The sequence below is a fragment of the Pecten maximus genome, chromosome 10 (genome assembly GCF_902652985.1).
Source record: "Pecten maximus chromosome 10, xPecMax1.1, whole genome shotgun sequence".
In the NCBI taxonomy this organism is placed as follows: domain Eukaryota; kingdom Metazoa; phylum Mollusca; class Bivalvia; order Pectinida; family Pectinidae; genus Pecten; species Pecten maximus.
Window position 1 is genome coordinate 10,349,708 of NC_047024.1, and position 12,285 is coordinate 10,361,992.

The 12,285-nt window shown below is 36.0% G+C and overlaps 1 protein-coding gene across 1 annotated transcript; it reads left to right on the forward strand.

Moving 5' to 3' along the window:
• The first annotated feature begins 503 nt into the window (after positions 1-503).
• LOC117335365 lies at positions 504-8,510 on the forward strand. Its single transcript, XM_033895316.1, has 3 exons — positions 504-791; positions 4,796-4,939; positions 6,349-8,510. The coding sequence occupies exons 1-3, from the start codon at positions 596-598 to the stop codon at positions 7,950-7,952; spliced, it is 1,944 nt and encodes a 647-aa protein (XP_033751207.1). The 5' UTR covers positions 504-595; the 3' UTR covers positions 7,953-8,510.
• The last annotated feature ends 3,775 nt before the right edge of the window (positions 8,511-12,285 follow it).

Sequence of the window (12,285 nt, forward strand, 5' to 3'; positions counted from 1 at the left end):
TCAGTATACCTATGGTAACCGTACACGGATCACCATGATATCAGTATACCTATGGTAACCGTACACGGATCACTATGATATCAGTATACCTATGGTGACCGTACACGGATCACTATGATATCAGTGTACCTATGGTAACCGTACATGGATCACTATGATATCAATATACCTATGGTAACCGTACACGGATCACTATGTCAGTGGGATCCTTTCCTTAATGGTACACGGAGGCTGACCACAACGTCACGGTGCTTTCGTGTCACTGAGGCGACACTAATGACTTTGACGCAACTTTCTCATCAAGTGTCGTTGTCTGCAAATCACTAGGGTGAATTATTCATAAGAAACACGACCTGCTTTGTGCCTTAATTTCTCATAGGGTGTTGATAATGAGCTGTTTTACCAATGGTGCGTAAACTGCTTTTGTTCTACGCAGCCACTAATGTCAGAAATATATTCATTGTGTATGCATGCTTTGAATAGAGTAGAAGGGTTTTCTTTTAAATGTTTCTCTTACTTTACCAATTACGTCTGCACAACAAATGGATTGTGATGAATTGTGGTTCTGCGAATACAGACTAGATATTTTGTTGAAATGAAGCCGAGAAGACGATTTGTTGTGGCCGCCTTGTTTGTGGTGCTGGCAGCCCTCTCTGTCCATATCGTAGCTGTAACGCTGCCGTTTTGGCAGGTATCCACTATCCCTACAGGTGACGTCACACAGGGACTCTGGACAACTTGTCTAACGGACAGTGGCTCGTCAGAATGTTGGAGTTACTCATCGGTAGAAGGTAAGATTCACTAAACCGATGCTCTGATATCAATAAACTCGTTAGATTATCAAACCAGTAAACTCATCTATTACGGATAGACAATACTCAACAACAAAACATTGATTTCTAGTTTACATACAAAGACAGTGTTACTTTAGTTTTGACAATATTCTTAGTCATAGTTTGTGTTATCTTTACTATCATAAGTCCAAATCCCACTTCGCTGTTGTAAGTCCTGGTCGAAATAACCACCGTAAGCCCTAGTCAAAGTTAACTATTGTAAGTACTGGTCAAAGTTAACTATTGTAAGTACTAGTCAAAGTTAACTATTGTAAGTACTAGTCAAAGTTAACTATTGTAAGTACTAGTCAAAGTTAACTATTGTAAGTACTAGTCAAAGTTAACTATTGTAAGTACTAGTCAAAGTTAAGTGTTGTAAGTACTAGTCAAAGTTAACTATTGTAAGTACTAGTCAAAGTTAACTATTGTAAGTCCTAGTCAAAGTTAACTATTGTAAGTCCTAGTCAAAGTTAACTATTGTAAGTACTAGTCAAAGCTAACTATTGTAAGTACTAGGCCAAGTTAAGTATTGTAAGTACTAGTCAAAGTTAAGTATTGTAAGTACTAGTCAAAGTTAAGTATTGTAAGTACTAGTCAAAGTAAAGTATTGTAAGTACTAGTCAAAGTTAACTATTGTAAGTACTAGTCAAAGTTAACAATTGTAAGTCTTAGTCAAAGTTAACTATTGTAAGTACTAGTCAAAGTTAACAATTGTAAGTACTAGTCAAAGTTAACTATTGTAAGTACTAGTTAAACTTAACTATTGTAAGTACTAGTCAAAGTTAACTATTGTAAGTCCTAGTCAAAGTTAAGTATTGTAAGTACTAGTCAAAGTTAACTATTGTAAGTACTAGTCAAAGTTAACTATTGTAAGTACTAGTCAAAGTTAACAATTGTAAGTACTATTCATAGTTAACAATTGTAAGTACTAGTCAAAGTTAAGTATTGTAAGTACTAGTCAAAGTAAAGTATTGTAAGTACTAGTCAAAGTAAAGTATTGTAAGTACTAGTAAGTACTAGTCAAAGTTAACTATTGTAAGTACTAGTCAAAGTTAACTATTGTAAGTACTAGTCAAAGTGAACTATTGTAAGTACTAGTCAAAGTTAACTATTGTAAGTACTAGTCAAAGTTAAGTATGGTCAGTACTAGTCCAAGTTAAGTATTGTAAGTCCTAGTCCAAGTAAACTATTGTAAGTACTAGTCAAAGTTAAGTATTGTAAGTACTAGTCAAAGTAAGCTATTGTAAGTACTAGTCAATGTGAACTATTGTAAGTACTAGTCAATGTGAACTATTGTAAGTACTAGTCAAAGTTAAGTATGGTCAGTACTAGTCCAAGTTAAGTATTGTAAGTCCTAGTCCAAGTAAACTATTGTAAGTACTGGTCAAAGTTAACTATTGTAAGTACTAGTCAAAGTTAACTATTGTAAGTACTAGTAAGTACTAGTCAAAGTAAGCTATTGTAAGTCCTAGTCAAAGTTAAATATTGTAAGTACTAGTCAAAGTTAAGTATGGTCAGTACTAGTCAAAGTTAACAATTGTAAGTACTGGTCAAAGTTAAGTATTGTAAGTACTAGTCAAAGTTAACTATTGTAAGTACTAGTCAAAGTTAACTATTGTAAGTACTGGTCAAAGTTAAGTATTGTAAGTACTAGTCAAAGTTAACTATTGTAAGTACTAGTCAAAGTTAACTATTGTAAGTACTAGTCAAAGTGAACTATTGTAAGTACTAGTCAAAGTTAACAATTGTAAGTACTAGTCAAAGTTAACAATTGTAGGTACTAGTCAAAGTTAACTATTGTAAGTACTAGTCAAAGTTAACAATTGTAAGTACTAGTCAAAGTTAACTATTGTAAGTACTAGTTAAACTTAACTATTGTAAGTACTAGTCAAAGTTAACTATTGTAAGTCCTAGTCAAAGTTAAGTATTGTAAGTACTAGTCAAAGTTAACTATTGTAAGTACTAGTCAAAGTTAACTATTGTAAGTACTAGTCAAAGTTAACAATTGTAAGTACTATTCATAGTTAACAATTGTAAGTACTAGTCAAAGTTAAGTATTGTAAGTACTAGTCAAAGTAAAGTATTGTAAGTACTAGTCAAAGTAAAGTATTGTAAGTACTAGTAAGTACTAGTCAAAGTTAACTATTGTAAGTACTAGTCAAAGTTAACTATTGTAAGTACTAGTCAAAGTGAACTATTGTAAGTACTAGTCAAAGTTAACTATTGTAAGTACTAGTCAAAGTTAAGTATGGTCAGTACTAGTCCAAGTTAAGTATTGTAAGTCCTAGTCCAAGTAAACTATTGTAAGTACTAGTCAAAGTTAACTATTGTAAGTACTAGTCAAAGTGAACTATTGTAAGTACTAGTCAAAGTTAACAATTGTAAGTACTAGTCAAAGTTAACAATTGTAGGTACTAGTCAAAGTTAACTATTGTAAGTACTAGTCAAAGTTAAGTAATGTAAGTCCTAGTCCAAGTTAAGTATTATAAGTCCTAGTCCAGGTTAACTGTTGTAAGTACTAGTCAAAGTTAACTATTGTGTTAACTATTATTTGTAATAAATACCAGTGAACTAGTATAAGCAATATTTCCAGTTAACTGCTATTAGTAATAAGTATCAGTTAATTATTGTTAGTAATGATCCAAGTTAATTAGCAATAGTACTAATCCCAATTAACTATTATTAGTAATAAATACTCGTTAACTATAATTAGCAATAAATAGCAGTTAACTATTATTAGTACTAGTCCAAGTAAACTATTATTACATGTAGAATTAAATACCAGTTAATTATTATTAGTACTTATCCCAATTAACTGTTGTTAGTACTAGTCTCAGTTAGATATTATAAGTAATAGTGGTCGGGTGGCACAGTGGTAACACACCTGCCTTTCACCTAGGCTTTCGGTTTCCTCCCACAGTAAAACCAATCGCGCGCTTCCATTCGGGCCAACAAGCGTGATTAATATCAGTTACTATAACTTGTTTCGCAATTGTTGTAAAATAAATGAAGTTAACATATATTTATTATTAGTAATAATCCCAGTTAACTATTGATGGTGATAATCCCAGTTAACTATTGATGGTGATAATCCCAGTTAACTATTGATGGTGATAATCCCAGTTAACTATTGATGGTGATAATCCCAGTTAACTATTGATGGTGATAATCCCAGTTAACTATTGATGGTAATAATCCCAGTTAACTATTGATGGTAATAATCCCAGTTAACTATTGATGGTAATAATCCCAGTTAACTATTGATAGTAATAATCCCAGTTAACTATTGATAGTAATAATCCCAGTTAACTATTTGCATGACGAAGATGTCAGCAATAACAGAAGTTTGAAACAAAATACAGTATAATGTGGGTTGCATACTTATGTTCTTGCTTTATTGGAAAAAGCTGTATTATATATGCTACATTTTCTTATTACTTTGTAATTATCACCACAATTACTCATGTGGATTTGAATGAAAGATTGTCCAAATAAAACACACAGCATAGCTAAACAACCTGATAAATGAATGGGTTTTATTTTATGAAAACAATTATACGTTCACCTGTTTGAAGCACACTAAATTGACATACAAACATCTACGTTATTGATACAGATATTTGATTTGCTTATTTGATACACTTAATTCTTATACGTACTTAATGTACTTATTTTATACACTTAATGTTACACGTTTTTGATACATTTGATTGAAACTCTTATTTGATACACCTATTGGATGAATTTTATTGATACGCTTATTTGATACACATATTTGATACGCTTTTTTGATACACTTATTTGATATACTTATTTGATATACTTATTTGATATACTTATTTGATACACTTATTTGATATACTTATTTGATACACTTATTTGATAAATTTTACTGATACACCTATTTGATACACTTATTTGATACACTTATTTGATACACTTATTTGATATACTTATTTCAGTATGGCTGTTCATCGTCAGAACGTTGGAGATGATGGCATTAATCCTCTTGTTACTGGCAGTTATAGCAATATTTGTGTATCTTCTGGACATATCATGGAAGGAAATTCTTCACGGTATGACGGTCGTAACCCTCTTAATGATCGGTAAGTTAATCATATAGATACTTACAACGTCACTTATAGTGTAGTGTAGTTGTGTAAACCAAGACATTCATATATATCATTTATAGCAATACTCATGTTTTATATAGAGTCATATATGTAATATAACTCAGTATAGACAATCAACAGTGTACGTACCATTAGTATGTATTGTATATACTATATTAATATGTTTGTTTAACTACTGAGGACCGATTTAATATTTACGGTGTTCCGGTTCATGTAACAAGTGTTCTGACATATTAATGAATTATCAATAACAATAATACATTTTCCGAGATTGCCTAGCGTCAGGGGAAACACTTTTCTAGACCTTATCAAATCCTTTAAGGACCCTACTTTAGACACACTAGTGAACAGTAACCTTAAACATATACCTACCAATAACTAGTTTACTAATAATACGAGGGTTGATTGATAAGTTGTGGGCCTAGTATGGAAAGGAGGTACTCAAGGATGTTTCTTTTAAAGTCCTACTATTCTCTGAATATATTGGGCCCTGTACCCAAGGACTGGTCTCATTTAGTTAGTTTATGCCGACGGGGTAGCACTCTAAAGTAAACAAGACAAGTGGCTTTTGCAAAATGGACAAACTTGGTTAGGGTTAGGGTAAAAGAGTCTGTCATCGCCATGGCTGCTATTCACGATGTTGGCTTAAAATTGTTTGAGCATCCGCCTTATTCACCTGATATCGCTCCATCAGACTTTGATCTATTTTAAAAACCGAAAGCAGCTATTTCAGGCACCCTAACCCTAACATGCAGTGGATGACTTTATGAACAGCCGAGAAAAGGAGTTTTATAAAAGTGGCATTGAGGCCCTTAAACACTGCTGGCATGAAGTGTATAGATACTGAAGGGGATTATTTTGAAAAATAAAACATGTCCGACAAAATTCATAACCTTCAATATGAGACTCACAGCTTATCAATCAGTCCTCGTAATTAAAAAAATAACAAAAATCAAAATCTACTTATAGAAATTAGAAACAAGATTTATATTTGCTAGCAAAAATTTACTTATGGAATTTGAATTTACTCATACCATTTATATATATAAAACAGAATCAAACAGCTACATTCCTCAGCTGAAAGGCTGTAATGCCATGATAGCGGACATGTTTTAAAGGCTGTAATGTCATAATAGCGGAAGTTAAACATGTCAAATGAATAAATTCATAAATAGCTACCTCGTCCTTCAAAGAATCTAGGGAGTCAAACTGTGGAAATTCAAATGGACCTCAGCAAACAATCAAACATGACGTCATGATTCAATAGCTTTCGCATCTTTTAAATATTGGTCCGATATACATCCTCTAAGTTACCGTTTTTATTTGATGAAAATGTTGTCACTATGGTAACCATTAAGTCTTTTATTTATTATTCATTGCAGTTGTGTTAATCCTTATTGGCCTTATCATTTATGGAGCAAATACTCATACGGGGCTCCTCCACGTATCCTTCAGTCTGGCAGTAATCGCCGCCATACTTGCGCTGATTGCCGCCATTTTACTTGTTGTTGGATGTTCCTGCTGCAAATGTTGCCAGAGATGGAGCACACATGATAATGACCCTCACAGAAAGGTGATGCACAGAGAGTCAACGAGAACAACTTCTCTTGTGATCGAACGAGAACCGACTAAGGCATGGTCTGACGACGAAACCATAGTTACAAGAAGATCTTCACAACTCTCATGGAAAAGCTCGTGTAAAGTACGACCAGAGAGTGAAATACGTACGGAATACACCAGATCTCCAACCAAAATCTCGCATCAAACTCCAGTCAAACCGTTCCATGATGAGGAAAGGGAGCCGTGTTGTAAATGCTGTGGCTTCTGCTGTTTCTTTACGTGCTGTAAATGTTGTCGTTCCGACAAGAAGAAAAGGCAACAAAGGGAGATGAAAAGGACACTCGAGAATACAGTATGTGACTCATGTGGACGGGATTCATACCAACGACTTATATATATTGACAAATCAACGTCAATCACCTCACTGCGACAAGACGAAATAGCGACATTGAGTACTCGGACAAAGCAAGAGCGAACACAAGCGTCAGAACATACTAATATAACACATGTACATGGTACTAAGACTGGACAGGTTGTGATGATTGGAGCAACCCACGACAGATACCAACCAGATTTGAACAATAGGTCTACGTGTATGACACCGGAACATGACGACGGAGAACGGAACCGGAAATGGAATTACCATAAATCTACACCAGTTTATTGCGGCCGGGTACTTGTAGCCAACGTCTTCAGTGTAAGTCAGGGTCCTCACTCACCCTGTCCAGAGTCTGTGTATTGTTGTAGCTGTAAACATACCACACAAACCAAGTCAAAGGAGAAAAATCCAACAGAGCAAAACAACGGGCGGAGCGAAGACTACTTGTGTGATTGTAAACTTGGTGACACTAAGTTGTGTGATAAATGCGTTGCGAAACGGAAAATAAAAACAGGTGTTGCTCAAAGCAAGAACCAAAGACCAAAACCAAGGACGGTTCAGCAAACTGACCGTGTAAATCCTTCTAATGCAGTTATCCGTTCACAGCAATTTCCTGACGACGGGAAAGACACCATAACAAACCGTGAAGACGACGTACAGCAACGAAAACACGATGTGTTAGAGGCGCGTCCGGCCACCAATGACGACTCGTCCAAAGTTCAACCTTCAGATAACTACTTCGGTTTAACAACGAACAATAAAGGTGACAGAATGTCTGAAAACGATGAGGATGCCATTGATAATGACGTCGACAATGATTTGGTCTACAACGATGAACAACGTCAGGATCAAATAGACAATACACCGGAATCGCCATGGTCAAATAATGTTGAACTGTTATCAACATCGCCGACAAATGAAACACCGTTACCGTCAAGAGCAAATGGCGGTAAGAAACCATTAGCTTCACGGACAAATGGAGGCAAAAAACCCATATCGTCACGTGCAAATGGAGACGAGTCCCCAATACCGTCACGGGACAAATAGGGATGAAACCCCAATACCATCACTGACAAATGGAGGCGAAACTCCAATACGGCCCGGAAGAGTTGAAGATGAACCCATAGCACCGCGGAGACACAGAGCCGAAATACCAGAGGCAGATGACAAACAGGCTAGGAACCCAGTAAAAAGTCCAAGCAAGAACAATGTTTTTACTGGTAGGAATCCGTCACCAAAACCTGATAGAAATGACAATGATCTGCCAGACGGCAGCAATAAACAACAAAGGAAACCAAGGATACTCAGTTATAATGATAACCAAACCAACAACAGAAAGGACGATGGTAAACGACCAAAGTCAGAATCGGACGCCAATACAAATAACACTGGAACAACAGGTGATGATTCAAGTACTAAACCCAGAAAGAAAAAGAAACATAAATGGGTACCACCTCAGTGGAAAAGCCATTTCTAGGCGTTCTGGTTAGATAACACCACTATACTAATGTACTATATTAATTTTTCATTTCAACTGTTTTCGTTGTTATACGTTTTTTTTTCTCTTTTCGATTATATACTAATAAAATCCCAAAGTTAAGTGTTGATTCTGTATTTAGAATATTTAAGTTTTTTTAATCGATTCCTGTCGTCATATATTGAATGTTATAATGTTTGGATACAAAGCCTTTGTGCCATTCCGTTACCTTTCTATGGTGAAATACGCCTTCATTAAGTTCATACTTGTTTTTATTACATTTTACCAGTGAAATATTGAAAATTATTCATTGTATAAAAGTAATATTTATCACAAGTGAAAAATATCACTTTTTCTGATATTTTGTCACCAGTGAAAAATTGCTTTTTTTCTGATTTGATCAATCAGAACACCGCTTACGAACGACAATGGGGAACATAAAGATTTGCATATAGCTCTCCGTCATGTTATATAACGTCACATTGCAAGATAGAATACAGAACGTCACGATTTGGCGTACATTTGTGATTCGTTGACAGGAGGCCGCAATGAATTCTGGGAGAGATTGAGCTGCATCGGCATATTTCGCTATACAATATAATAAACAGAATATCTAACAGTATCTTCAGTAATACCAAATATGTTTCACTCGTGTGGCTGTTATACACTGTTAGATATCCTCTATATCTCTGATCCTGGTATATTTATTACACTGTGTGGTATGTTGCGTTCATACATGCTTTTTATCTGTGATGCTGATAGAATTATTATATTGTTGAGTATATTGGGTTAAGTTCATATTTGTTTATGTGTGATCCTGGTAGATTTATTATGCTAGATGTTAAGTTAAAGATTAACTTGAATATGTTTTTGTGTTAAGGATACATATAATATATTTTCCTTCGCTGTCCCTGCGAAAATCAACTTTTATTGACGAATTATTTTTCAGCCAGTCAAAAAACGACGTCGTTTGTTTCGTTATGCGCTAATAAATTCTTAAGCGAACAAAAATGCTTGTTACAAGCAAGATTACATCAGCAATTGCTACCTGTGATGCTGGTAGATTTTTTTTGTATGTGGTGTATAGTAGATGAAGTTCATACTTTTGTACGAGAGATTCTGTGAAATATATAACGTGTAGTCAATATAGAAATATAGATACCTTGATTAGTCTTCAAATTACATTTTACTCTTTTTTGCAAGTCTATTAGAAATATATGATTAAGATATGAAATGAAGACAAAGTTGACCATAACAACGCGTTTAGGATAAGGCACTCATCAACAAAGCCGAATGTTGTGTTGGAGGCAACTGATGCGAGACTCCGGCTAGATCATTTAATGCATTAAAATGTCTATACTAGATAACAACCCATTGGGGATATAAAACATCTATCTAGGCCATATTTAGATGTTTTGTGTCGTTCAGGGATTAGGTTGCTATAGGGATTCATATCAACAATAACAAATTAATGTCATCTACTTTAATGATATTCATCGATCTGTTGGGTTACATGTTTTATAAGCATGTTAATGTACATGTTTTCTTCCAAAACCAAGGTCATCATTAGCGTAACTTAGTGTATATATCTCCCTCCAAAACCAAGGTCATCACCAGCGTTCCGTAGTGTACATGTCTTCTTCATCCGAAACCAAGGTCATCATCAGCGTTCCGTAGTGTACATATCTCCCTCCAAAACCAAGACCATCATCAGCGTTCTTTAGTGTACATATCTCCCTCCTAAACCAAGGCCATCATCAGCGTTCCTTAGTGAACATATCTCCCTCCAAAACCAAGGTCATCATCAGCGTTCTTTAGTGTCCATATCTCCCTCCAAAACCAAGGTCATCATCAGCGTTCTTTAGTGTACATATCTCCCTCCAAATCCAAGTCCGTCATCAGCGTTCTTTAGTATACATATCTCCCTCCAAATCCAAGGTCATCATCAGCGTTCCTTAGTGAACATATCTCCCTCCAAAACCAAGGTCATCATCAGCGTTCTTTAGTGTCCATATCTCCCTCCAAATCCAAGGTCATCATCAGCGTTCTTTAGTGTCCATATCTCCCTCCAAATCCAAGGTCATCACCAGCGTTCTTTAGTGTACATATCTCCCTCCAAATCCAAGGTCATCATCAGCGTTCCTTAGTGAACATATCTCCCTCCAAAACCAAGGTCATCATCAGCGTTCTTTAGTGTCCATATCTCCCTCCAAAACCAAGGCCATCATCAGCGTTCTTTAGTGTCCATATCTCCCTCCAAAACCAAGGTCATCATCAGCGTTCTTTAGTGTACATGTCTCCCTCCAAATCCAAGGTCATCATCAGCGTTCTTTAGTGTACATGTCTCCCTCCAAATCCAAGGTCATCATCAGCGTTCTTTAGTGTACATATCTCCCTCCAAAACCAAGGTCATCATCAGCGTTCTTTAGTGAGCATGTCTCCCTCCAAAACCAAGGCCACCATCAGCGTTCTTTAGTGTACATGTCTCCCTCCAAATCCAAGGTCATCATCAGCGTTCTTTAGTGTACATATCTCCCTCCAAAACCAAGGTCATCATCAGCGTTCTTTAGTGAGCATGTCTCCCTCCAAAACCAAGGCCACCATCAGCGTTCTTTAGTGTACATGTCTCCCTCCAAATCCAAGGTCATCATCAGCGTTCTTTAGTGTACATATCTCCCTCCAAAACCAAGGCCACCATCAGCGTTCTTTAGTGTACATGTCTCCCTCCAAAACCAAGGCCACCATCAGCGTTCCTTAGTTTACACGTCTCCCTCCAAATCCAAGGCCACCATCAGCGTTCTTTAGTGTACATGTCTCCCTCCAAATCCAAGGTCATCATCAGCGTTCTTTAGTGTACATATCTCCCTCCAAAACCAAGGCCACCATCAGCGTTCTTTAGTGTACATGTCTCCCTCCAAAACCAAGGCTACCATCAGCGTTCTTTAGTGTACATGTCTCCCTAGCGTTATTGGATCATTGGACCTCAGTATAAGGACCTTTTCGTAATGATTTCTGAGGAAATTTTAAGGTAAAAAATATCCTTAAGTTTAGGGATATTGATGAAACTGGAATCCGAGGAATTTTAATAAAATTAACGACGCAGAATTCCTGTTTACAGAAACAGAACAGTTTGAATGTTCAGTGCTAGAGGGTTGTTTTGGTATTGTTTTCTTTCAAACGTCTGACCTTATTCTAATGCGTCCCCAAACGAGTATTAGTGCGAAACCGGTAATGAGTAGTGAGCGCTATAAAGTCTTCGGGCTTGGTTGTGATGTTCATACACGCATATGTGTTAATCCAGTCTGAAACAGCATAATATATACTTAATACTGAAATCTCACTTCATTGCTTTATACAATGAGGTTTAACCATTATAATCACGTGTGATTTGACCTCGCGCCACAACGCCACAACGAGATTGTGTCATGCCCATTTGGATCATGTTTGCTTAGATCTCTCTTTTAAACAAGATCAAGAGACAATACTTGTACTTTATACGGTGATCTCGCTTTATTAAGTTATCGACAAGGTTGTGATATGCCTTTGGAGATGCTGTCTACTAATATCTCGCTATATAAAGTTGTTATCGTGATTTTGATATGCCTATTGCGATACTATATACAAAAATCTTGCTATGCAACGTTATCGCCAATACTTTAATATGCATACATATTTATCCCATAACCACGCTTGTTTCACAACTGATATGGCACGTGATAAAATTCGTAGCAGTGTGTTATTGTTTTTGTTTACACACCGCAGTGTGTAACCACTTTCTAAGCCTCCGATTGGTCATTTGTGACCTCCAACGAATCTGATTGGCTAACCTCTGGCCTTTGACCACGGACTATTTTTACTACTCTCACTTATCTTCTCTTTTTTTTTGCCGTCTGTCTTCAAAAG